Consider the following 22,941-nt stretch of genomic DNA (forward strand, 5'->3'; position numbering starts at 1 on the left):
CTGACATTTTAAACATTTACAGTATTTAAATAGAAGCAGATATATATTATATATTACGTGTATATCGGTTTAGACAACATGATTTGTTTATCGGTGTTTTTTATTATTAAGTTCAGGTGAATAAAACCAGTTTATATAAACGTGAATTGTACAATTTCCTCCTTTATGGCCACAGTTTGTAAAACAAACTCTATAAAGACGAGGTTTGAGGAGTTTGGTGTGGAGGAACCGCAGTGGTCCATGATGAGCTCTGATCCTAAATCCTCTTAAACACCCTGCTGCCATCTATTGTTCAGAGTTTTCTCTTCACTTCACTTCTTCTGTTTCCATTAGTGCAAAAAATACTTGCAGAGCTTCTGTAAACCTGATTTTATTTAACATAAATTAATACCAAACTAATACAATTATAATTCGTTGAGGTCTAAAATGTCCTTCTAGTGAGCACTACATTAACATTACATACACTACATAAACACTATAAACACTACATAAACACTACATAGATACTACATATATACTACATAAACACTACATACACTATATACAATACATAAACATTACATAAACACCACAAACACTACATAGACACTACATACACTTCAAGTTCTTGAAGTATTATGTGCATATGGAATCATTAAATTACTGCATTTACCCTCTCTTAGAACCAACACCATTTCTGTCTGCCTGTCTGTCGTTCTGTCTGGATATATCAATCTGCTTATTTTTCTGTCTGTCAATATGACATTCTGTCTGCCTGTCTCTCTGCTTGCCTTTCTGTATGTCTGTCTGTCTTTCAGTCTGTGTCTGTCTGTCTGTCTTTCTGAGTTCTGTCTGTGTATTTGTGTGGGTTTGTCTATTACAGTTGTAGCCTAGTGGTTAAGGTGCTGGACTAGTAATCGGCAGGTCGCTGGTTCAAGCCCCACCACTGCCAGGTTGCTGCTGTCGGGCCCTTGAGCAAGGCCCTTAACCCGTGTTAGCTTAGATTGTATTCTGTCACAGTAATACAATACTGTACGTCGCCTTGGATAAAAGCTTCTGCTAAATGCCGAAAAGGTAAATGTAGAGTTTGTTTTGTCTATCTTTACGCCACTCTCACTCTCTCACACTCTCTCACTCACGTTTCACCACTTTTATTCTAAAATGTTGTTGATGTTTTCTGTACCCGGAAGACGGCTGCTCTTTTTCGGCGTGTGGCAGATTTTGGTGCAACACCGGAAGTTGTGTACACGTGCATGTAGGCGCAGTAGCTGTCACTCATCGGCGGGAGGAAATGCGGTCTCGCGCAGTCACAGAGGAGGAGTCAGAGCGCTAATCTGATCTTTATTATCGTTATTATTCCCTCATTCATCCGCTCTCAGCGCTCATTACTGTCCCGATATACCGTCACTTACTCATTATTATAATCACAAACATCACCGCGGTCTCAGTGATCACAAATCCGTCTGATCTGCAGCCAGTGTTTCCGTTTAAATTCAGAATGACACCGCCTGCTAATGCTAAGCTAGGCTAATCAACTGTGCTAAGCTAACGATACAGTTACAACCGGACGGTGCAGCGGATTCTGGATTCATTTCTTTTCGACCGGATCGAATCGTGGCAGTTTGGATTAAACAGGCATTTAAAGGAAAAACAGGACCAAGAAGCCGGAGCTGTGGAGGGGGGAAGCGGATAACATTCCGACCGGGTGGACGTCGCGCATCCTGCCGGACTGCCGGTAAGTTTACCCGGTGTCCACACATCACACAAGGGCGTGGATTAAAATCCGGGCCTGAGAGAAAATCCCAATAATAGAATAAATGCTAAATTATTGTTTAAATGTCTTTTTAATGTGGAATTTTTTTTAAAGGATTAACATCAGTTTTGTCAAACTAAAAGGTTAGAATGTCTTAGATTTCTGTAAGTAATACATTTAATACCATCTTCCTTACAAGTGCATTACACTGACTAGAAGTGTTCAGATCCCTAAACTATTTTATTCTTTAGTGTATCAGTGTCATTTTTATGATTTTAAAAGCTGTCCATTGTGTCAAAACAAAAAGGCCAAGGTCTGTCAACAATTTAGCAGAAGTATTCACACCCATTGTCAGCCATGCTTCCAGTTAAGTGTGTAGATCAGCTGTTTAAAATCCTCTTTGCGAGGTCTGTCCTCATAGTAACACATAATAAAGACTGACTACAGAAAGGAGAGGCACAGATCTGGAGAAGGATTCCAGACCAAGAGTATGGGATGATCTTTAGGGGTTGACAATGCAGCCACACCTTCTAGGTCAGCTCTCACTTCCTAAGTTCTAATAATGCCTCTGACTGAGCTGATTCTGCTTAAATTGTTGGTGCATCAGCCAGGTGACACCCCCCCCCCCCCCCTTCCCCGCTGCGAAATATGTTGGCGGTAGAATCCTGTATTGAAGAGGGAACTGTCAGTGTGGTCAGGACCGATAGGAACATAAAGGCTGCACAGAAGGAAAACCTTGTCTCATCTGCCTGGACGCTTAATTTAGGAGGGACGTCTAGGGACGCTTACAGAGCAGCACTGGAGCGGTTTTAAATGCCCAAACTTCATCTAACTAAGGTCTGAAGTGGAGCTGATCTTGGTCCGGTCCCAAACAAACTCGTTTGAACGTGTTTTGACCTTGATCAGACCTGACTAGCATGTCACTGTGGATTCTTCCTCTGCTTGGTGGTCTGAAGGCATCACATCATCCTGCAAAGTCTGAAGCAGTTCAGCGTTTTTTTTTCCCCAGTGTGAATTCAATGTCCTGCCGATGGAATTCAGTCTGGTATGTCACCCAGATAATCACCACAGCTATAAACGATGGCCGTCACTCCAGGTTTAAGCGTGTATAAATATGAACTTGACTTTTCTCGCCTGGTTCGTTCTGAAGCGCCTGGATTTCTGTGCTCTTGGTCTCTTCTCTGTGTGAAAAGAAACCGAACTGAGGTGAAAACACCCCGAGCAATCGACCTCGCCACCAGATTCAGAGCGAAGCCAACCAGCCGTAGGTGTGAAAACGCTTCGAATCTCAGAGATCGTGCAAACCATTACACCTTTAAATCTGGTCAAATGTTCAGCAAGAAAACAAGTGTGAGTTCACCAATCCGTCACAGAGAATGTCCTCATTTTATAGGCTGACGGATCTAAACAAACAAGCTGCTCAGAATTAAAGCTGTAATAATTAAATCATTATTTTTTGCCAAATGTTGTTTCCTGTAAACAGCTCCGTGCATCTGTGTGTGTGTGTGTGTGTGTGTGTACGCGTTTGTTTGCAGCTGTTGTGCCATCAGCACAAGTGAGAAAATCTGACCACAAATTCTGAATTCTGTTTCCTTTCGTTTGTTCATCTGTGCGGCGGTGCGGCGGCTCCCGGTGCGAACATCAGACGCAGAATGAGATCGGCCTTTCAAACACATCCACTACTTCCTCTTCTCCTCGCTCAGACAGATATATTTATCGTAGGGAAGTGCAGACGACAGATGCTCATAAAGGAAATAATAGCTTTAAAAAGAGCGCTTGGTGACGCTTTTAGCGTGAGGAGAAGCTTCTGACATCAAGAAAAGTTTAACGTGTCTTTAAAAGGGAGGAACGTGGTCACGTGGGCCGAGCTGCTTCTGACCACTTCTTATTTAGAAGTCACGAACGCCCAAGATTCTTCTAAATGTCTTTATTTAGGGTCAGTTTGTGTTGGTTTGGCATTATCACACGTCCTTCTGGACAGGATTCATTACTATTAATCCCTAATAATAATAATAATAATAATTCTCTTTCCTGGTTGAGAGAAGTAGCAGTATAACAGACTGGTCAGTGCTTCCACGCTTCACCTTCTTCTGCAGTTTAATTCTGACACCACAGATTATCCAGATTAGATTCCTCCCGTCTCTCTCCACGCTCGTTCCGGCGGTTCGCGCTTTAAGTCTTTTCTTACAGCTAGAACAGATTCTTGAGCCGTTCGTCCTCATGAACACTTACAAGCGCTTAATCAAAGAGATTTTCCGTCATTTTGAAATGCCAGACCACATCTTCATTTAGGGGTTATTTCTGTTCGAATAGGAAGTGCTGAAACAGACCGAGGTGAACCTCAATCTAAAAAAAAAAAAAAACCTATTCATGTGACACGGTGCATTGTTTACCCGAGGGTGGCACATTTCAGGGGTGTCCAGTCTTATCCGGAAAATGCTGTGAGCTGTGTGAACCAATCAGAGGTCGGGAAATCTGTGTGTGTGTGTGTGTGTGTGTGTGCTGCACCAGAAATAGTTTAAACACATTTAAATAGTGTTAAATACTACATGTATAAAAGTATTGGGACGCCTCTTCAAATGATTGAATTCATGTGTTTCAGCCACAACAATCACTAACAGGTGTAATAAATCAATCATATAAGATATAAAGGTTATATTATGATTCCAAAATCGTAGCAACAGTTAAGGGAAGTGTCCTGCACAGAGCCCTGACCTTGGTCACTGAACGGCTCTGGGATGAACCGGAACATTGACTGACCAATCAGCGCCCAGCCTTTTAAATAACAGGGCACAAATTCCCACACACAGACACACTTCAAGTCCTGTGAGAAGCTTCTCTGAAGACTGGTTGTTGACATCATCACTTAAAGTAGAGGTCACTCTACTTTTAAAACAGGACGTCCGACAATGTCATGGTCAGGCGTCCAAATACTTTTGGCCGTATAGTGCAGTTCCCGAGAACAGTTTGGAATGAATCTCTCTCTCTTTGTGTCTTTCATTTTGCAGAGAGGAGCGATGGCAGAGGTCAGCGCCCTCACCCCTTCTCCTCCGGCGATGGCAGATCAGTCAGTACCCGCCCCTCCTCCTCCCCTCGTCCACTCCCTCCCTGCGGAGTCCTCTAAAACCGTCAACGCCCCCAAATCCTCTTTATACGGGGACAGGTCCGTGATGGCTGCCGCTGCGTTGCTGCCGGCTGCTAAGGAGACCTCCGCACCTTGGGGGGCGACTTCTGCACCTGTGGGGACGACCTCTGCGCTTTCCCAACATTCCCCGGTCCTGCCTGCGGAGTCTGGAATGGCTTGTTCTCCTGAAAGAGGAACCGAAAGTTTTCCCGCTTCGTCTGATCGGAACGACGGCTCACCCGAACCCCGGGGAGCGACCGAGGAGCCTTTAGCGCCCCCTCGTACGGCACAGAATTCTACAGTGCAGCTCAGCCCGACCTCCAGCTCCTCACACGCCCCCCCTTACTCTCCTCCAGCCGTGGTCCCCCTGTCCCCCGAGCACTCGTCCGACCACAAGCCCGATCCCCCGGCGGTCGTGGTTCAGGGGTCGTCGGCTCCGGCTCCGGCCCCGTGTCATTCCGGCCCCGCCCTGGACACGCTCAGCTACCTGGAGTCGGCGAGCATGATGTCGGGAACGCTGGAGTCTCTGTCGGGCATCGGCGAGGACGGCAGCTCCATCGGGTCCGACTCTGAGCTCAACGGGCCGGCCATGAGACGTACAGATAAATACGGCTTCCTCGGAGGAGCGCAGTACAGCGAGGGCGGGTGAGTGATGTCATCGTTTTATATGAATATATATGAATATGTATACGTTTATAAAACATCTATGCTGGCTGAGGAGAACCGCACACTAGCACGTACCGCCATCACACCAATCGGCTTCATACTAACATATTTTTATTAGTTCTCAATAATTCACATGCAGTCAAGCACAGAACAGACTGAAGCTTTGCTGGAGCTTTGGGCTATCAATCAGGATGTTGTGGGTTCAAATCCCGGCTCTGCCACGTATCCACTGTTGGGTCTTTGAGCAAAGCCTTTAATGCTGTCGGCTAGTCGAGTGCTCTGCAGGCACAGTTGGTATATATAGGGAATTAGAAAAGGGGAATTAGAAATGACTAAATTTGAGGAATGAAAATGTAATTAACTATCAAAGTGGTAACTGGACCAGTGACATGATTGTGTCTATATCAAGCAGTTTAGCAGTTATTTCCCAGCCTGCCTCTTTGGGACTATTTAATGTCTAAAGCCTAGAGTCCGTGTCCGTGCATGATCCAGGCTCACTGATGTTTTATAAATAATTTAAGAAATTAAACCTTCGTTAATAAACAGGCTGGTTTCCGATACCGCAAAATAGCCAAACGTGACCGTTTCCCTTTAACCACTACACATTGATGAAGCTGAGTAATTCACAGAGGCCGTCTGCCGAACAGGCCCGAGCACAGAGCCTTGAGGAACTCCCCCAATTTCACACACTCAACTCATTTAGTCACCCACTCACACCTGTGGGGAGTTTGAAGCAGCCAATTCACCTTCTGCATGTTTTGGTAGCTGGAGGGGAGCTGGAGTCAAGTCTGTCTCCCGTCTGACTCAGACGGTGCTGAGTGTTGGTCTGATTCAGCCTCGACTCATCACGTCTCTTCCCTTACTCTGCACAGCTGTGTGTGTGTGTGTGTGTGTGTGTGTGTGTGTGTGTGTGTGTGTGTGTGTTAGAGATGGAACGATCGATCGGCTATGAATCGGTATCGGACGATCTTTAATCAAAATATGCTATCGGCGATCGGCCGATATCTCCTGAAAGTAGCCGATCCGATCGTGTGATCTATAAAGACCGTGTTAAGCTTAACAGCTCAGTGGATCGATCCAGACTTTGAGCTACGAAGCACCAACCATCACATCACCATTCATCAACCATCGTACAGAAACCATCGTGAAAGCTCTTCATGACCTAAAATAACATCATTAACGTTGTGCATCATACATACGATGTAATTTTACTGATTGTAATATTTACTTTAAAAAGATAATTCAACCCGGTCACATCTGAGTCGATTCTATCAGCACGTTATATAAACTCCTGGTTCACTTTGGTAAATCGTAAGCGGTTCTTACTTGTGATGTAGATGAGAACAGAAAACGTTACAGAGCCAATCAGAGGCAAAAGTTTATTCATTACCAAATTCGTTAGTTCAGGATCATCTGCTGAACTTCATCATCAGATCATCAGAAAACTTTTAGCTCCTTAGACGGAACGAGTCTGACTCGGTTACAGATCTGTGGTAATACTCAGTGTAATGAAGCTTTTTAATGTAAGAGAGTCACACAGAATGTTCTGTAGTAGTTGGTGTTTATTTAAAACCACGACATTTAATTAATAACAGTAAACACGGAGAGATAACCGAGAAGAGAAACTTACGCTTCACATAAAATGAATCGACTCATGAATCAATGAATCACTTATAGCGATACTGTGAACAAAGCGTCTCTTCTAAAGGCACAAACACACACACACACACACACACACACACACACACACACACACACGCGCTGCTCCGGTTTATCTTCACTGTGAGACTCTTTTTAAGTTTATTTACTTTATTTACTGCTAAATCCGCCCCCGCCCCCCCCCCTATCGGCCGATATCCTTGAAAGGAGATCGGAATCGGTGCCAAAAACCCCGATCGGTACATCTCTAGTGTGTGTGTGTGTGTTTGTGTGCTATTCTGAATTACAAAATGCGGCTGATTTTAAGAGGATTGATTAACAGTGTGCAGTTTTATTACACGTGCTCTTTAATCTAAACCAAACTATACAGTTTTATTGACCAGGCAGAATCTCGAATCCCAGCTGTGCTAACTACCAGTCGGGCACCTGCACAAACACGATTGGCTGTGTCCGTCCGTAGGGCGGGTGCTGCCGCAGTGGCGGCCTCTGCTGGCCGGTCGAGGCGCCGCACAGTGCCGATGAATGAAGAATAGCAGTGTGCGACTCTCTGGTCACGATGCTGCTCTGTCTCCTGGTGAAAAGAAGCGGTTGTGTAAAGTACAGCCCTGTTTACTCAGGCTCTGGGTCCGCAGCAGTAGAAGTGATACGACTGGGGAATTGTAAGAAAAAGGGAAAACACATTTTTTAATTTGTCGTTTTTGTTTCCTCAGTGAGCTGGAGCTCAGTGTGGAGGTGGCACGGCACCGAGAGATGAAATGGCTGGAGATGTTCAGAAACTGGGACAAGTGGATCCTTCGCCGCTTCCCGAAGGTCTGCTCTGCATTACAGACGAGCAAACGATGGATAACATTTCACACATTCGCTCCAAAAACAGGTCCTAGGTGCCTCACCGTTGAAACGAGCGTGCTTAACTGCTGAACGTTTTGGACCTGGTTGTTCAGCCATGCCAGGACACTGGTGCTGCCAGGTCTTGATTCACTTGAGGTGTCAGTGACCCTGTCAGCCCAACATTGCAGAGTTCAGGGTTTGCTACTGACCGGTCGGCTGTGTTTGTCGGGATGTATGGCGGCCTCTGCTGGCCGGTCGAGGTACCTGCACAGAGGTGGTGAATAATGGAGAGCAGTGCGTGACCATTAGTACGACCCTTCTCCGTCAGGCTTAGGGGTGCAGCGGTGGAGGACAGATACACCTTGTGAATTAGGTCGACAAGATTAGAAAGAAGATGAGAGAAATGCACAAATAGAATTGAAATAAAACTCACATCTGACGAATAACGTTGGTCTTGTTGACGGAGCAGGTCCTTTTTGTCTTGCGCCCTCGTCTCGTCCGAGTTTTGACCCGTTCGCGTCTGTGTCGTAGGTGAAGCTGCGCTGTCGGAAGGGAATCCCCTCGTCCCTGAGAGCTCGAGCCTGGCAGCTTCTCTCCAACAGCGAGGAGCTTTTGCTCGCAAACCCCAACAAGTTTGAGGTACCGTCGAAAACCGTCCCTCCCTCTCGTCCTCTCTTTTTGCTCCGAGGCTGATAAACACACAGCGGTTCGTTTTCTCATTGTGATCCTGTAGGAGCTCGATCGACAGCCGGGAGAGCCGAAGTGGCTGGACATCATCGAGAAGGACTTACACAGGCAGTTTCCCTTCCACGAGATGTTTGCAGCACGAGGAGGCCACGGGTAAATCATTATACTCATTATTATCTTCTACTATCGATGAGCAGAGCATCTTCATGTCTGCAATTCAACATCAGTGTCAATCTTGTTATGTTTAAAGATGATTAATAATAGATGAATTCTCACTGGGTGGAAAATCATTTCTACCTTCTAACCCTCATTGTTAAACTGTTGTGGCTGAATGATGGATTGGCACCCTGACCAGGGTGTTCCTGCCTCGCACCCAAGGGCGTTAATTTTATTTTAGTGTTTGTTGGTTGGTGGGGGGATTAATAAACAGTAAAATTTCTCAAAATCAACCTATAAGGGGTCGCCAAAGGTGCTACCAAGTACTGTTTTAAAGGTTTTAAAAAGGTTGGAATGTTCAACCAGTAATACCAGGAATGGCCTGTAGATGTCGCCCTATAGACGTATTTAAATTTACATTTAGCGACTTAGAGTAGTGTGACAGTATACTGTCTAAGCAATTAAGGGTTAAGGGCCTTGCTTAAGGGCCCAACAGTGGCAATCTAACATGGCTGGGGGCTTGAACCAGTGACCTTTCGATTGCTAGTCCAGTACCTAAACCGCCACGTTTAAAATGACAGTTATTTTTTAAAGAAATGATGCTATACTTAACGTGTGTGTGTGTGTGTGTGTGTGCAGTCAGCAGGATCTGTATCGTATACTGAAGGCCTACACTATTTATCAGCCGGATGAAGGGTACTGTCAGGCTCAGGCTCCTGTAGCAGCAGTGCTGTTGATGCACATGCCCGCGGAGGTGAGTACGAGTGTGTGTGTGTGTGTGTGTGTGTATGTTTATAAAAAAGTAAACAGCCTTGTTATATACACTAAGTAACCAAAAGTATTCGGACACCTGACACATACTTTCTTTTTGTGTGTGTGTGTGTGTGTGTGTGTGTGTGTACCAGCAAGCGTTCTGGTGTCTAGTGCAGATCTGTGAGAGATACCTGCCGGGCTACTACAGCGCAGGACTGGTGAGTAAACAACATCAAGCTCTGCCTGCTTACCAATAATGATCCGTCTGTAACACATCAGCAAACAGGTGACAAAATAAATGAAAACACAAACACACACACACACACACTGTTAGTACTGTTCCACGTGCTGGTGCCAACAGCTTCAGTACCACCTGGGCATTGAGGATTGGTACACTGGCCTTGTCACTGTGGCATCGGGTGTAGCCTCGCACCTGCTACAAACAAGAATGGACAATGGGAAATAAAGGAGGTGGCCAAAATAACAGAAACAAACAGAATGCAGAAACACTCGCAGCCTGCTGCAGCCCTTGGCCAGCATGACTAATGAGGGTCAGTTATTGGTAGAAAAATATAACATGCAGACATTGTTTACACAGCACACACTAGTGATTTCCTGCCTGTGTCCCGAACTGCATCTTATAGGCTGCATATTGTGTAACTGTATCATTACTAGTGCACTAATAAGTATAGTAAGGTGCAGTTTGGAACACAGCCTGTTTTATCCTAGGGTCAGAGGTTGAATAGTAAGTACGAAGCCCAGGTGGTGACATCTTAAATAAATAAAAATAAAAAAAAAAGCGTAGAAATGAGGTCCTAATGAGTGACCACGCCTTAGTAACGTAGGGCGTGGCAACGCTATCCTTTTATTTTGGCCACAAGTAACGTAAAGCATACAGAATCCTGTACTTGCTGTTGGGGGATTCATGTAAGCTTTATATAAGCTAACGTTCCATGTTTAAACCCAAACACCGGGACGATGGCAGCCTAGTGGGTATCAAAAGGTTGAGAGGTCAAATCCTGGCTCTGTCGTGCAGCCACTGATGGACCCTTGAGCGAGTAACCCTCTTGGCTTCAGGGGCGCCGTACGATGGCTGACCCTGCGCTCTGATTCCAGTTTCCAAATGAGCTGGGATACACACGGGAAAAAAATCGTTGTACTCTACACGTGCATCTGTATATATGGACAGATGTAGGCTAGTGGTTAAGGCACAGGACTAGTAATCCAAAGGTTTCTGGTTCAAGCCCCACCACTGCTAGGTCGCTGCTGTTGGGTCCTTGAGCAAGGCCCTTAACCCTCAGTTGCTCAGACTGTATACTGTAACTGTAATGTAAGTCACTTTGGATAAAGGTGTCTCCTAAATGCTGAAAATGCCATTCTATAGGTTATATCATTTTTACATATCTGGTTCCCACGCCTTACTGTATTATTTCGTTCCTGTGCATTAATGTAATGTAACCAGACGTTTCATATGTGTGATGACGTTTGTATTCGTCCTCCGAATTCAAATCTGAGCGTCTTTATCTCCAGGAAGCGATCCAGCTGGACGGCGAGATCTTTTTCTCCTTGCTGAGGAGGGCGTGTCCGATGGCCTACCGCCACCTGAAGAAGTTTAAGATCGACCCCATCCTCTACATGACCGAGTGGTTCATGTGCATCTTCTCTCGCACCCTGCCCTGGTCCTGCGTCCTCCGTGTCTGGGACATGTTCTTCTGTGAAGGTGACCGTGAATGATCGTGTAGCGTGAGACGCCTCGCTGCTGACCGGGCGTGTCAGTGCGTTTGAAATAACGTGTGTGTGTGTGTGTGTGTGTTTTTGAAGGGGTGAAGATCGTGTTCCGGGTGGGGATGGTCCTGCTGAAGCAGATGTTGGGTTCGGTGGATAAACTGCGAGAGCTGCAGGGGATGTACGAGACCATGGAGCGCCTGAGGAACATCCCGCCAGAGAACGTCCGGGAGGACCTGCTGGTCCATGAGGTGAGTATTATTATGTTAATATTAATAATAATACTTGTCATTATTGTCATCTGTGTTGTTATAGTCCATATCACTCATGCCTGTGCGACCCCTAATGCTCTCGTTCCTCCTCCTCAGGTAATTAGTCTGGCCGTCACCGAGGCTCAGATCGAGCGGGAATGCCGCGTTCAGGTACGGAAATGGCGGGAATCTCGCGGCGCCCTGACCCACCAGCCGGGCCGCAGGCTCCACGGCACGCGCGCCATCTTCGAGCAAAAACGCCGGGCCGTCGCTATCAGCTCCGGCGGGAGCCTGTCCTTCCTGGGCAGCTCGCTTTCCCCTCCACCCCCTGGCCCCCTGCGCTCCTCCTCCAGCCTCCTGTCTCTCCCTGGCTTCCGAAAATCCAAAATGCCCTTCTCTTACGCCAAAAAGGGCTCCTTCTCAGGGGCCTCGGGGACAGAGCAGCAGGTGTTCGGGGGCGGCACTTCTGTCATGATAACATCGTCAGCCAGGCCAGTGCGGGTCCCTGTTTCCGTCGCGGTCCCTACTACTGGAGGCGCAGCAGGGCGAGGGCCTAGTCCTTTGGCAGCAGAACCATCAACAGGAGCGGCATCTGAACCGGAGCAGAAATCCACGTCGGGATCCGGATCAGTGGAAAAATCCCAACCAGGATCTGAACCCGGGACAAAATCCGAACTGGAATCTGGAACCGGGACAAAATCCGAACTGGAATCTGGAACCGGGGCAAAATCCGAACTGGAATCTGGAACCGGGGCAAAATCCGAACTGGAATCTGGAACGGCAGCTCCGTCTGTAAAGCCACCGAAACGGGAACCCTCCCCGGCGACGAAGTCCGGCCCGGAATCCGCCCGCCCTCCTCTTCCCAACCAGCTCCATCCGCCTAAAGTCACCTCGGAACAGATCACCCCCACCATCCCGTCCCCCACCGCGAACAACGTCCCGCTGCCGCCGTTATTGGACGACGCGAAGAAAAAGAAGAAGAGCAAGGAGGTCAAGAGGAAAGAGAAGGAGGAGGAGAAGCAGAAGGCCAGAGAGAAGAAGGAGCGCGAGAAAACCGAGAAAGAGAAAACCAGGAGGGAGAAGGAGAGGGCCGAGAGGGAGAAGAGGAAGGAGAAAACCGGCAAGAAGAAGGACAAACCCGCCGGCGCCGAGGCGGAGGACAAGAACGGAGCCGCCGCGGCGAAGAGCGTCGCCTAGATCCGGAAAGATCTATGAGACTAGAGCACAATGAAAGACGGGATTCCCGTTAGTGGACGTTTTTGTCTTTAATTCATCCTCGCAGACTAATTCGTCCCCATTTACAGTCCCGTGCGCCAGTATCGTCCACTAGGATCGTCCACTAGGAACACTTGCTAGGAGAAGCGGGCGCACTCTGCCTGTACAGTTACGTCCCGGTTCGAGACTGATGACGTATCAGAGCTTGTATTTATTCTCGCCTGTTAGCCTGTGTGTTTACTCGTCTGTACTCTGGTTGTGTGGCGTGTTGTGTAGTCGTGTCATGTCGCTTATCCGCTGCTCTGTGTTTTTAACCCGCTCGCTTGTAGTCCTCGTCCTCCTGGTGACGACGTGATGGCACTTACTGACAGTGTGAGGAATCTTTCCTCTCCAACAGCTTCCCAACACGGCTGATACTCCCCGTCTCCCGCCGTGTCGATGCTTCTCCTCCATGACCCCGTACTCTCGTTCTTTTTTTGTTCTTTTGTGTTCTCTCATCCTCTCTCTCTCTCTCTCTCGAGCTCATCACCATGATTTCATTATATTTTTATGATTATTTTTTATGTTATTTATAACACGCTTCCGTCAGAGCCGTCACAGTAACTAACACAGTAAACCAATCCATCCGGTACTAAACGTTCGGCTTTCGTTTTAATAACCCGGATATTATTATTATAATCGTCGTATTAAATCGAGGACTAAACTGGAATCTGAATGTGGAGGAAATGGAAAGGAAACGTCTTGGTCCTCCCCGGCGCAGGACGGACGACTGAATTACTTGACGTGGGTTCGACGGGCGTGGACTTTTCGAGCTGATATTTATTAGTTTGCCGATGAAGGAATGAATCTGTTTGCACTGAATTTGCTCGACGCTTTCGGGGTTCGGACGGCCGTTCGTCCTGAAGCAGCACTGACCACGCAGAGTTTTGTTCTGACCTCCGTGTCGAGCGGCATTAGCGCCCGAGCCTGTCCAACCGCCGGGCTCGTATGTATTAATGTACAGTTCTTTTTTTTAATTTTATTTAACCAGATAAACGATATATTACGTGTTATTCTTGTTCTGATTTCCGGATTCGTTATTCAGTTTTCTATGCAAGAATCCGGAGGCCTGGATGACTGGAATGGAGAGCGCCGCTCGTAGTATTTAAACATCATCTTGTGTTTTTATTTTCTGCTCAGTGTTTGTTTGCACCTTTTTATTTTCACTCCACGTTTGCCGGGCAGTCATTATCTTTTAGTTTTGGTCCTTGTTGGAGATCAGAATCCTGACAGTATTCCTGCATGCCTGAGCTGCTTTACACTTGTAATAAATAGAACCCAATTTGGATGGAATTTTCCTTTTCACGTTTTCCTTTTACCCAAACGGACTCGATCAGCCAGGACACGTTTGGTTGTTTAGTCGTTTGTGCTACGTAGGGTGTAGCTGTAAATTGCACTACCACGCTACCGCCGGTGCTCTCGGCCTGTCAGGCGTCTACTAAATCTGGATGTAGGACTCGGTTCTGTAAGGTATACCAGAGGAACTCTAACAATAAGTTCTCTAACAATATTAAATGCACTCCACACCATTGCAGATCCACAGCAGGCTGCACTTTGTATCCGGGCCGCTCCCGGGACAGTCGGACGGCGGTGTGTAGGCTGTACCGGTCACACCTCAGACTGGAACACTCCTTGTTTGGGTTGGCAGTGTAGGATTGACTCTACAGCAGAGCTCATGATGATTATGATGAAGTTCTTGCTCTGTACTGAGGTGCGTTATCCTCATATCACCTCTAGGTGGTGCCATTCAGTAACACCTACACTGCAAATTAAGGGTCAGTACCTGCCCCGCCGAGCTCTGGTCACTCACTCACTGTCTGTGGGGTTTAATTGTGACTATAGATACTACACAGGGAGAAATATACACTCCTGTGCAAAAATAAAAATAAATGGATGATAAATTAGGCTTTTGATGGTCAAATCATTGAATAACAGATACATTGGCTTAATTTGGGAGCTTTAGGGCACTTTGCTCTCTTTAAATGTTCACATTTTGTGTGTGAACGCTCGGTGGGTAGCACTGTCGCCTCACAGCAAGAAGGTCCTGGGTTCGATCCTCAGGTGAAGCGGTCCGGGTCCTTTCTGTGTGGAGTTTGCATGTTCTTACCGTGTCTGCGTGGGTTTCCTCCGGATGCTCCGGTTTCCTCCCACAGTCCAAGACGTGCAAGTGAGGTGTGAACTGGAGATACTAAACTGTCCATGACTGTGTTATAACCTTGTGAACTGATGAATCTTGTGTAATGAGTAACTACCGTTCCTGTCATGAATGTAACCACAGTGTAAAACACGACGTTAAAATCCTAATAAACAAACAAATGTTGTTGTTTTTTTTAACCTCTCAGCATCGACGGCTTCAAACATTTCAGCGCTGCCGGGCTGGTTTGTGTTCCTCTACAAGCGCTTAAGTCTTAAATCTGGACTCTGACCGTCAGTAATAGACGTTATATGTTGGCTTTGGTACATTATTTGCACAGGAGTGTGAGTTTTACCCTCGATTTGTCCTGATTGTGTATTTAAACCTGTAGATTTGCAGCAGTGTTCAAATACTGACGTATGTGTAATAATAATAATTCAATACAGACGAACTTTTCGGAGTTTAAAATAAGTACGTCATCACTAACCCTGCACACAGAATTAAACATCTTCTCTTTTGTTTATGTTTTGTTGTTATTAACTGTGATTTATTTTGGATTTGCAGGTTTTGCAGATATTGTTAAACTAAATTCTAAGCGCTCGTTTCCGGGTTTTATAAAACCTTCGTGGTGTCGCAACTTCTATGCAACGACGTGTCAGATTTACCCCAAATTAGGAGCTTTCGAGGAGCCCTCGCCCCCTGAACGGGGTTAAAACATCTAAGCAATACGTTGTATAGTCGGTATCGGGCACTTAGTGTCGTGTCATTTCATCTATACAATACCGGACAGTACAGACGGACTCGCTCTTCTGTTCCTGATATCATGGACGTGTCTCAGTGTTCTTCATTTTAACCCCTGTAGTTTTAAAACAATTTTTTTTTTTGTGTGTGTTTGTGTTTTTTTTTTTTTAAATCTGGTCGTGTCTCTCTTGTACAGCGTTTACAGACAAACGTGAGAATAAAAGCGTGATGTTCATTCCTTACTGCAGAAGAGAAGAGAAAACCACCTCGTATTAAATTAATCCTTCAGATAATAACAGTTGTGATGATGAATAAACCCTAATATATTCAACCTCTCTGCTCTGGGTTTGATCTTTATTGTGCTGGTGTTCGGTCTCAGCGACGATGACACAACACTCATTCATTCATTCATTCATACACGTTCACTCGCTCATTTATCCATTCATTTATCCATTCACTCACTAACTTATTCATTTGTACACTTACTCATATATCCACATTAGCTCATGTATCCACTCACTGATTCATTCAGTAATTTATCCCCTCATTCATTCATACATTCACTCACTCATATTCTCATCCACTTTTTTTATCCACTCACTTATTCATTTATTCATTCGTACACTCATTCATCCACTCGCTTAATTATTCATTTATCCACTCATTCATTTATTCATCCTTTTATTCATTCAGTTATTTATCCACTCATTCATTCATACATTCATACACTCACTCGTATATTCATCCACTTACTTAATCCACTCACTTATTCATTTATTCATTCGTACAATCATTCATCCACTCGCTCATCCAATCACTCAATTATTCATTCATCCACTCACTCATCTATTCATCCACTCATTCATTCAGTAATTTATCCTCTCATTAATTTATTAATTCGTCTGCTCACTCACTTATCCGCTCACTTGTTCACTCAACCTCTTATTCATCCCTTTACTAACTCATTCATTAACTCATCCACTCACTCAATTATTTATTTATCCACTTGCTTATTTATCCTCTCATTTATTTATCCATTCACTCAATCATCCACTCACTTAATTATTCATTTAACCACTCATTCATCAACTCATGCGTTCAGTTATCTACTCACTCATTTATCCACTCTCACTCATCGTGCATTCAGGATGGACAGACTCAGATGTACGAAAGATAAGGTCGGTTTATTCACAGTTTCTCTCTTTTTATTGCTTACAGAGGAGCTGGTGACGCCGCCGCTCAGGGGAACCGGAGATTTTTGAAGGACGAGGGGCGAGAGAAGAAGGGAATGGTTTCTTTCTGTCGCCTCTCTCTGCCCATCATGATCTCCCTCCGTCTCCTCCTCCTCGTTTTAGGGAGGAGAACCACGCGGCGGGTGCCGGATTCTTCTATTGTAGAATGAAATCCCTCCACCCGCCTGATTTCAGCTCCCAAAAAATAAATCAATCGACAATCGCGGTCGAGAGAAGGAGACGGAGACGCTATTATAATTGCAAAATCCCGTTTCCCCCTCACAGACGGGCGTCACCGGGGCGAGCCTCGGGTCGAGCGGGCGAAGCTTCGGGAGGAAGGAGGAAGTGCTGGTGTGTTACAAAAAAAAAAAGAAGAAGAAAGGACGGAAGCAGGAACAGGAGGGATGATAACGGAGGACGCACTTTCATCTCTTCGCCTCGAGAGCTCTTACTCCTCCTTCTCCTCGCCGTGTGTGATGACGTAGCAGATGTTCTTGTAGTCCACGTTGCCAGCCACATCTGGGGGGAAGGCAGCCCACAGGTTCTTCATCTGGAGTAAACGGAGAGAATTAGAAATAAAATTAATAAAAAGGATCCTCACTGATGTGCTTGGTGTAAAGCACACCAAACCTGCAGGCCTGAGCAAGATTTGATGAGCCTTCTCACTTCCCACGGCTGATTTTGTCCTGAATTTGAAAGATGTAGTTCAGCACGCCCACGTGCTCTTTCTCAACATTCAGATGGGTGTGAAGTTTAGTTCCTTCCAAGCTCACCGGATTTGACCGTCATTAAAGCTTTATAGGAAGGTTCTAAGATGCAGACTGGTAAGTAGATCTCCACCCCTCCCACCACCCGGTTTATCCCTCAAAGACCTGGAAGATGTTCCTTTAGGAGAACGCATCCCATCCCACCGGAATCTGTTTGGGATTTTATGAGGGCGCTGAGAGAACGCTCAAGGTTCCTCGTCTCCAGAACCTTGATGTTAAGGTGTTAAGTTTCTGTTATTTTGTCCACACAGACCTAACCCTGATCTACAGGAGTGTGTGGTGTGGTGTGATGATGTGGTGTGTGAACCCACCTCCTCTGCTGAGAACCTGTCGCACTGGGTGGTCAGAAGCTCCTCCAGGCTGTAATGATATAAAAAACATACGGTTACGATGCGCTCACGTAGCAGTCGAGTTAGCCGCTACAATCACGCCGTGCACTTACAACTGCTTCTTGATGAATCCGGTAGCTTCGGGGTCCAGGACCTTGAAAGCGGAGACGATGACGTCCTCGGGGTCGGCGCCTGGACGCGACAGAAGAAACGTTAATGCTCTGCTGGTCTGTAACCGACCGCCTCAGAGAGCTGGTACGGATGTGTGGTGGGTGCGGTGCGTCTTACCCTTCAGCTTCTCTCCGAACATGGTGAGGAACACGGTGAAGTTGATGGGGCCGCTGGCCTCCTTGATCATGGCCTCCAGCTCCTCATTCTTCACGTTCAGCTGACCTGCAGGGTAAAAAAGAGGAAAAATTTAGATCCTCTAAATGGAAGCTTTGGAATGAACTGGAACATCAACTGAGCATCAGCGCCCAGCTGTAGGGTCTGTCTGAAAACCTATCGACCCGCCCTGCTCCCTCTTATTTACCTGATCAGCTGCCTCAGTAGAGAGGATTCTAATCAGACATGGAGCTCATAATCAGATTATTTAGACGCTCTACGTATGCCAGCGCAGTTTTAGCTTAGTAAGCTAACACAGTTAGCCTCAGGACGTTCAAACCTATGCTAGCACGCCGGCTAACGTCTCCCTGCGTGTACCGAAAACGCTCAAACTGTCCCTGACGCCCCAATTTACAAATAAACCCACACTTGTATAATTACACCTTTATACAGATTACACATCAAGGAGAATTGGTTTACATTTAAAAGAACTCTGTTGGTTGCTCCGCATTATATTCATCCGCCATGTTTGTAGTTTTGGTGAGAAAAGTCGTGCCGCACTGAATGCTGGGATTGATCTTCAGTGCTGAGGAGGCGTCGGACGCTCCCTCGTCATTCAGTCAGATCATCACTCAGAATTAAGGCGCCTCAGTAGGAGCGTTTTAAGGGAGCTAAGGATTTAGACACGCCCTCTTCTCACGAGTGTAGGATAGAGAGAGAGCTAGGTTTTCGGACAGACCCATAGACCTGAACGGGCACAAATTCCCACAGAATTCGAGGTCTCGTGAGAAGCTGAGTAGGTCTCATAGATGTCGTGGTTCTTACCCATTGAGGCCAGAACGTCCCTCAGGTCATCCTTGCTGATGATACCGTCTCTGTTCTGGTCGATGATTGTGAAAGCCTGCAACAACACCAGACGTGGTTTAGTCATTAATAAACAATTTTTAAATCTTTTATTATTAATTATTTATATATAAAACGATGAAGCTGCTCAGATCCACGTCTGCGCTCTACACGTGTGGGTCTGCGCAGGATGATGAGGAGATTTTGCATGATGTGTGTTACAATAATCACGCTTTCATTAGGATTAGCGTGTTCGGTGTTTAGTGCTACCTTCACTACGTTTCACTGTTTTCAGTCAATAAAGCACAGATGCACATGTGAATCTCTGGTGTGTTTTAAGGTCCTGTTGAGGTCCTGCTGAAGGGGATCTATTTAAATCCCACGAAACTTAAGACGGGCGATTGTGGACCTTTAAAGACAGCTGGCACCCTTCTGCATCCTGCTGCGATTCCAGGCATGTCCTCACTGGCACTATCACTTACACACACTTAACACACACCAGCTTCAATCACCAGAGTAACCCCAAGACCAGTACACTATAGGGTCAAAAGTATTGGGACAGCCGTTTACCACCCACAGGTCAAGGAACACTAGCTAACTGGATAAAGTTTCTGATCGCTGTTGACTAATACTTTCTTGGCTAGCCCACTGCTGCTGAGATCTGGGGATCCAGGGTTCAGTCGTCCGGCCGGGCATCCACATAAACATGATTGGCTAAAATCATAGTGGACAGAATACCCCCAGATTGTGTCCGACCATCACAGACACTTTTCCAAACACACAAGACCCTTAAATCCTTTTTATTTTCTCTGGGACCTTGGTGAATGTGAGATTTGCTCGTATGATGCTAGTTTAGCTTCAGCTAACAGGCTAAAAAATTCTGGTTTCACGTTTGCGCTCGTTCTCGTCCTTCAGCATGAAATCAGATCAGCTGCTGTGTGAGGAACAGCTGAGTGAAAGTGAGAGGAGGGAAACGGCCGCTAACGACGTTAACACACCACACAGCGTCGCCTCACCTGCTGCGCGCGTGTGCGTGTGCGTGTGCGTGTGCGTGTGTGTGTGTGTGATAATTCAGCTCATATTAGCACCCTATTAAGAGACGCTAAACATAGACGCCGATTCCCTTTCCTTCTGAGGAAGGTATTTTTGTACGTTCACTTTTACTGACCACTCAGTCCTGTTCAGGGTTGCAGCGTGTCCGGTGTCACCTGAAAACATTAAGCATGAGGCCGGACTACAACCTGGATGGGATCCTGACCCGCTGCAGGGCAACAGATGCTCATTCTTTTACACACGTCTGGTATGTTTTTGGGTGCTGGGAGGAACCCATTGTACCCATAGGAAGGTCCTCAGAACCCCTGTAGGTGTCTAATGTGCTTTGTAAAAAGGTGTGTGAGTGTGTGAGAGAGTGAGAGAGAGATAGAGAGTGTTACCTCTTTGTACTCCTGGATCTGGCTCTGCTCGAACATGGAGAAGACATTGGAGGAACCCTCGCCTCCTCCTGCCCTCCTCTTGGCCTTCTTGGGTGCCTGCGGGTACACACAGCTCACGGTGAGGATCGTTTAGAATCTACTGTGTTTACCTCACACACACACACACACACACACACACACACTTACTCCAGAAGACGTAATCCGTACCCACACACTGCATTTTTATTCAGACGTGCATCAGTACAGATTTCAGAGAGGTGAGAATCTGCTACCGTAACGTTTTCTATACAGGTATTAAGAGGTTATTCTAATGAGGAGTCGCCTGATAATCAGTCGGTCTCTGATCAGTAGATTGGTCAGTGGTTGTAGCTTCGACTCTGACCAGGTCAGTCTGTGCATTAGCACATTAGAAGCAGATTCACTGGTGCGGTACTATGTGATTTGGGACGGAGTCTCTGGTTTGACGCAGCGCTGAACGGTAGTAAACTTAACAAGACTCTGGTGAGCGGCTAAAACACGATTTACTGTCGTAAAATTGCCACCCAACACAACAAGATTTCCTTTATACTCATCTTTATATCTACATTTCGCTATCAAAATAAATATAAATCACCAGTTTTAAATGTTTATAAACCATTTATAAACACCTAACAGTGCAGTTACTCGGCAGGTTTGGTTAATAAGGCGTAAGAAAAGTCCATGAAGCTACATTACAATATTTTTAACATTTTTTTTATTATATATGTAAAATATTATACATTACGGCTGCGTATTTTCTACCCCATCCATCGTTTGATCCCTGCTCACAGACGCGCTTCTCAGGACGCAAATCGCAGCTTTAAATATTTCAGTACGACTAATAGTATTAATAGTTCACTACGACAATACAACAGAGGTGCACAAGACCAAATCAGGCTGGACGTAGACATGGACGTAGAACAGCCTAGTTTTCGGTCGGTGCGCCTGTCGGTGCGCTCTCAGTGCAGGTCCCAAGCCCGGATACAACAAGGAGGGTCGCATCAGGATCGGGTACAATGATCATGTAGTGACTCCTGAATACAGGAGCAGCCAAATCAACAACATTTAAATAATCTAAATATAAAATTATAAACACGCTCCTCACTGACCAGTAAAAAAAACCTAATAGAGAATTAAATAGCAGTATTTACAAAACTTTAAACCATTTAGGAATCTCTCACAGTAACGATTTTATTCTGTATTAAAGATGCGTACGGCTCAACCCGGCTTAATCAAAGTGCTACGACTTTCAACCTCAAAATCTAGCACACGATCATTCAGTCATGGTATAACCGCGTGTACGTCCACATATCAGAAAGCATCCACAGATCCGAAAACCCTCTCCAGAGCTTCAGGACTCTATAATAAATATATTAATAAATAAATAAATAACTGAAGTTCTCCGTGCTGGTTACTCACCATGTCTGGACGGTGTGAGTGTGAAGTTAAAGAAGCTCAAAGAGGAGAAGACTGTGTGAAGCCGCGACTCGGCCCTCACCCCCAGGGGGCTTATATACCTCCCGTCTGCCTAATTATAGATCCGCCTCAAGTTTGGCTCGGCGCTGAGCAGGAGGAGGACGGACGGAGTGGTTGGATGGAGAGATGAGTGGAGGGGGGTGAAGGGGTAAGGATGGGACCGAAGGAGGGATGCTATCAACTTACAGACGCTCCGAAATAGCTGCCGGTCTTGGAATGAGGACCGAATATGATACCCTGACACAAAGTGGACAAATATGGACGTGAGAAAACGACCCCCAGTGTCCCCCGCCGGCGTCCTCTCGCCCCGCCCTGCGTCTCCGTCCTCGTAACCTCTCCTGTGATCCTCCGTCTGTATTTATGGACCGGGAAGAAGTTTGCTTTACCTTTTAGTGACGTGACAGTTTGGATGCTCGTCGTTTCAGGAACATGAGATGATATTTTTGAGGTGAAAGTGCTGGACGCTGCACCTACATACAATACATACATTACACGGCCAAAAGCATTCGGACGCCTGACCGTGAGCTTGTCGGACGTCACGTTTCAAAAACAAACAGAGTGACCTCTGTGTGATGTTTTCAGCTAGAACAACGACCGCTCTTCTGAGAAGATCTGTGTATGGGAATTTGTAGTTGGGCAGTCGAGCTTATCTCATGTCTCTATAGAGCTCGCTCATGCTGGAACAGAACAGGGCCTTCCCTAAACTGTTACTGCAAAGTCAGAAGCAAGTCATTTCCTTTAAATGATTGATTACAGTAACTGATTTAGTAACCGATGTGGCTGAAACACATGAATTCATAAATCAGAAA

The 22,941-nt window shown here is 46.0% G+C and overlaps 2 protein-coding genes across 2 annotated transcripts; one reads left to right on the plus strand and one right to left on the minus strand.

The window, feature by feature from the left end:
* The first annotated feature begins 1,389 nt into the window (after positions 1 to 1,389).
* On the plus strand, positions 1,390 to 16,041 carry LOC134300230 (TBC1 domain family member 10B-like). The gene is made up of 10 exons (XM_062984935.1): positions 1,390 to 1,714; positions 4,741 to 5,501; positions 7,892 to 7,991; positions 8,541 to 8,648; positions 8,743 to 8,849; positions 9,492 to 9,606; positions 9,758 to 9,823; positions 11,136 to 11,325; positions 11,427 to 11,581; positions 11,699 to 16,041. The coding sequence occupies exons 2-10, from the start codon at positions 4,750 to 4,752 to the stop codon at positions 12,776 to 12,778; spliced, it is 2,673 nt and encodes an 890-aa protein (XP_062841005.1). The 5' UTR covers positions 1,390 to 1,714; positions 4,741 to 4,749; the 3' UTR covers positions 12,779 to 16,041.
* Positions 16,042 to 16,875: 834 nt separating this feature from the next.
* mylpfa (myosin light chain, phosphorylatable, fast skeletal muscle a) lies at positions 16,876 to 22,175 on the minus strand. The gene is made up of 7 exons (XM_062984984.1): positions 22,076 to 22,175; positions 20,639 to 20,734; positions 19,188 to 19,263; positions 18,327 to 18,431; positions 18,152 to 18,230; positions 18,021 to 18,069; positions 16,876 to 17,492 (listed from the first exon to the last, which is right to left on the minus strand). The coding sequence occupies exons 1-7, from the start codon at positions 22,076 to 22,078 to the stop codon at positions 17,391 to 17,393; spliced, it is 510 nt and encodes a 169-aa protein (XP_062841054.1). The 5' UTR covers positions 22,079 to 22,175; the 3' UTR covers positions 16,876 to 17,390.
* Positions 22,176 to 22,941: the final 766 nt, after the last annotated feature.

Source organism: Trichomycterus rosablanca, chromosome 22 (assembly GCF_030014385.1).
Source record: "Trichomycterus rosablanca isolate fTriRos1 chromosome 22, fTriRos1.hap1, whole genome shotgun sequence".
In the NCBI taxonomy this organism is placed as follows: Eukaryota; Metazoa; Chordata; class Actinopteri; order Siluriformes; family Trichomycteridae; genus Trichomycterus; species Trichomycterus rosablanca.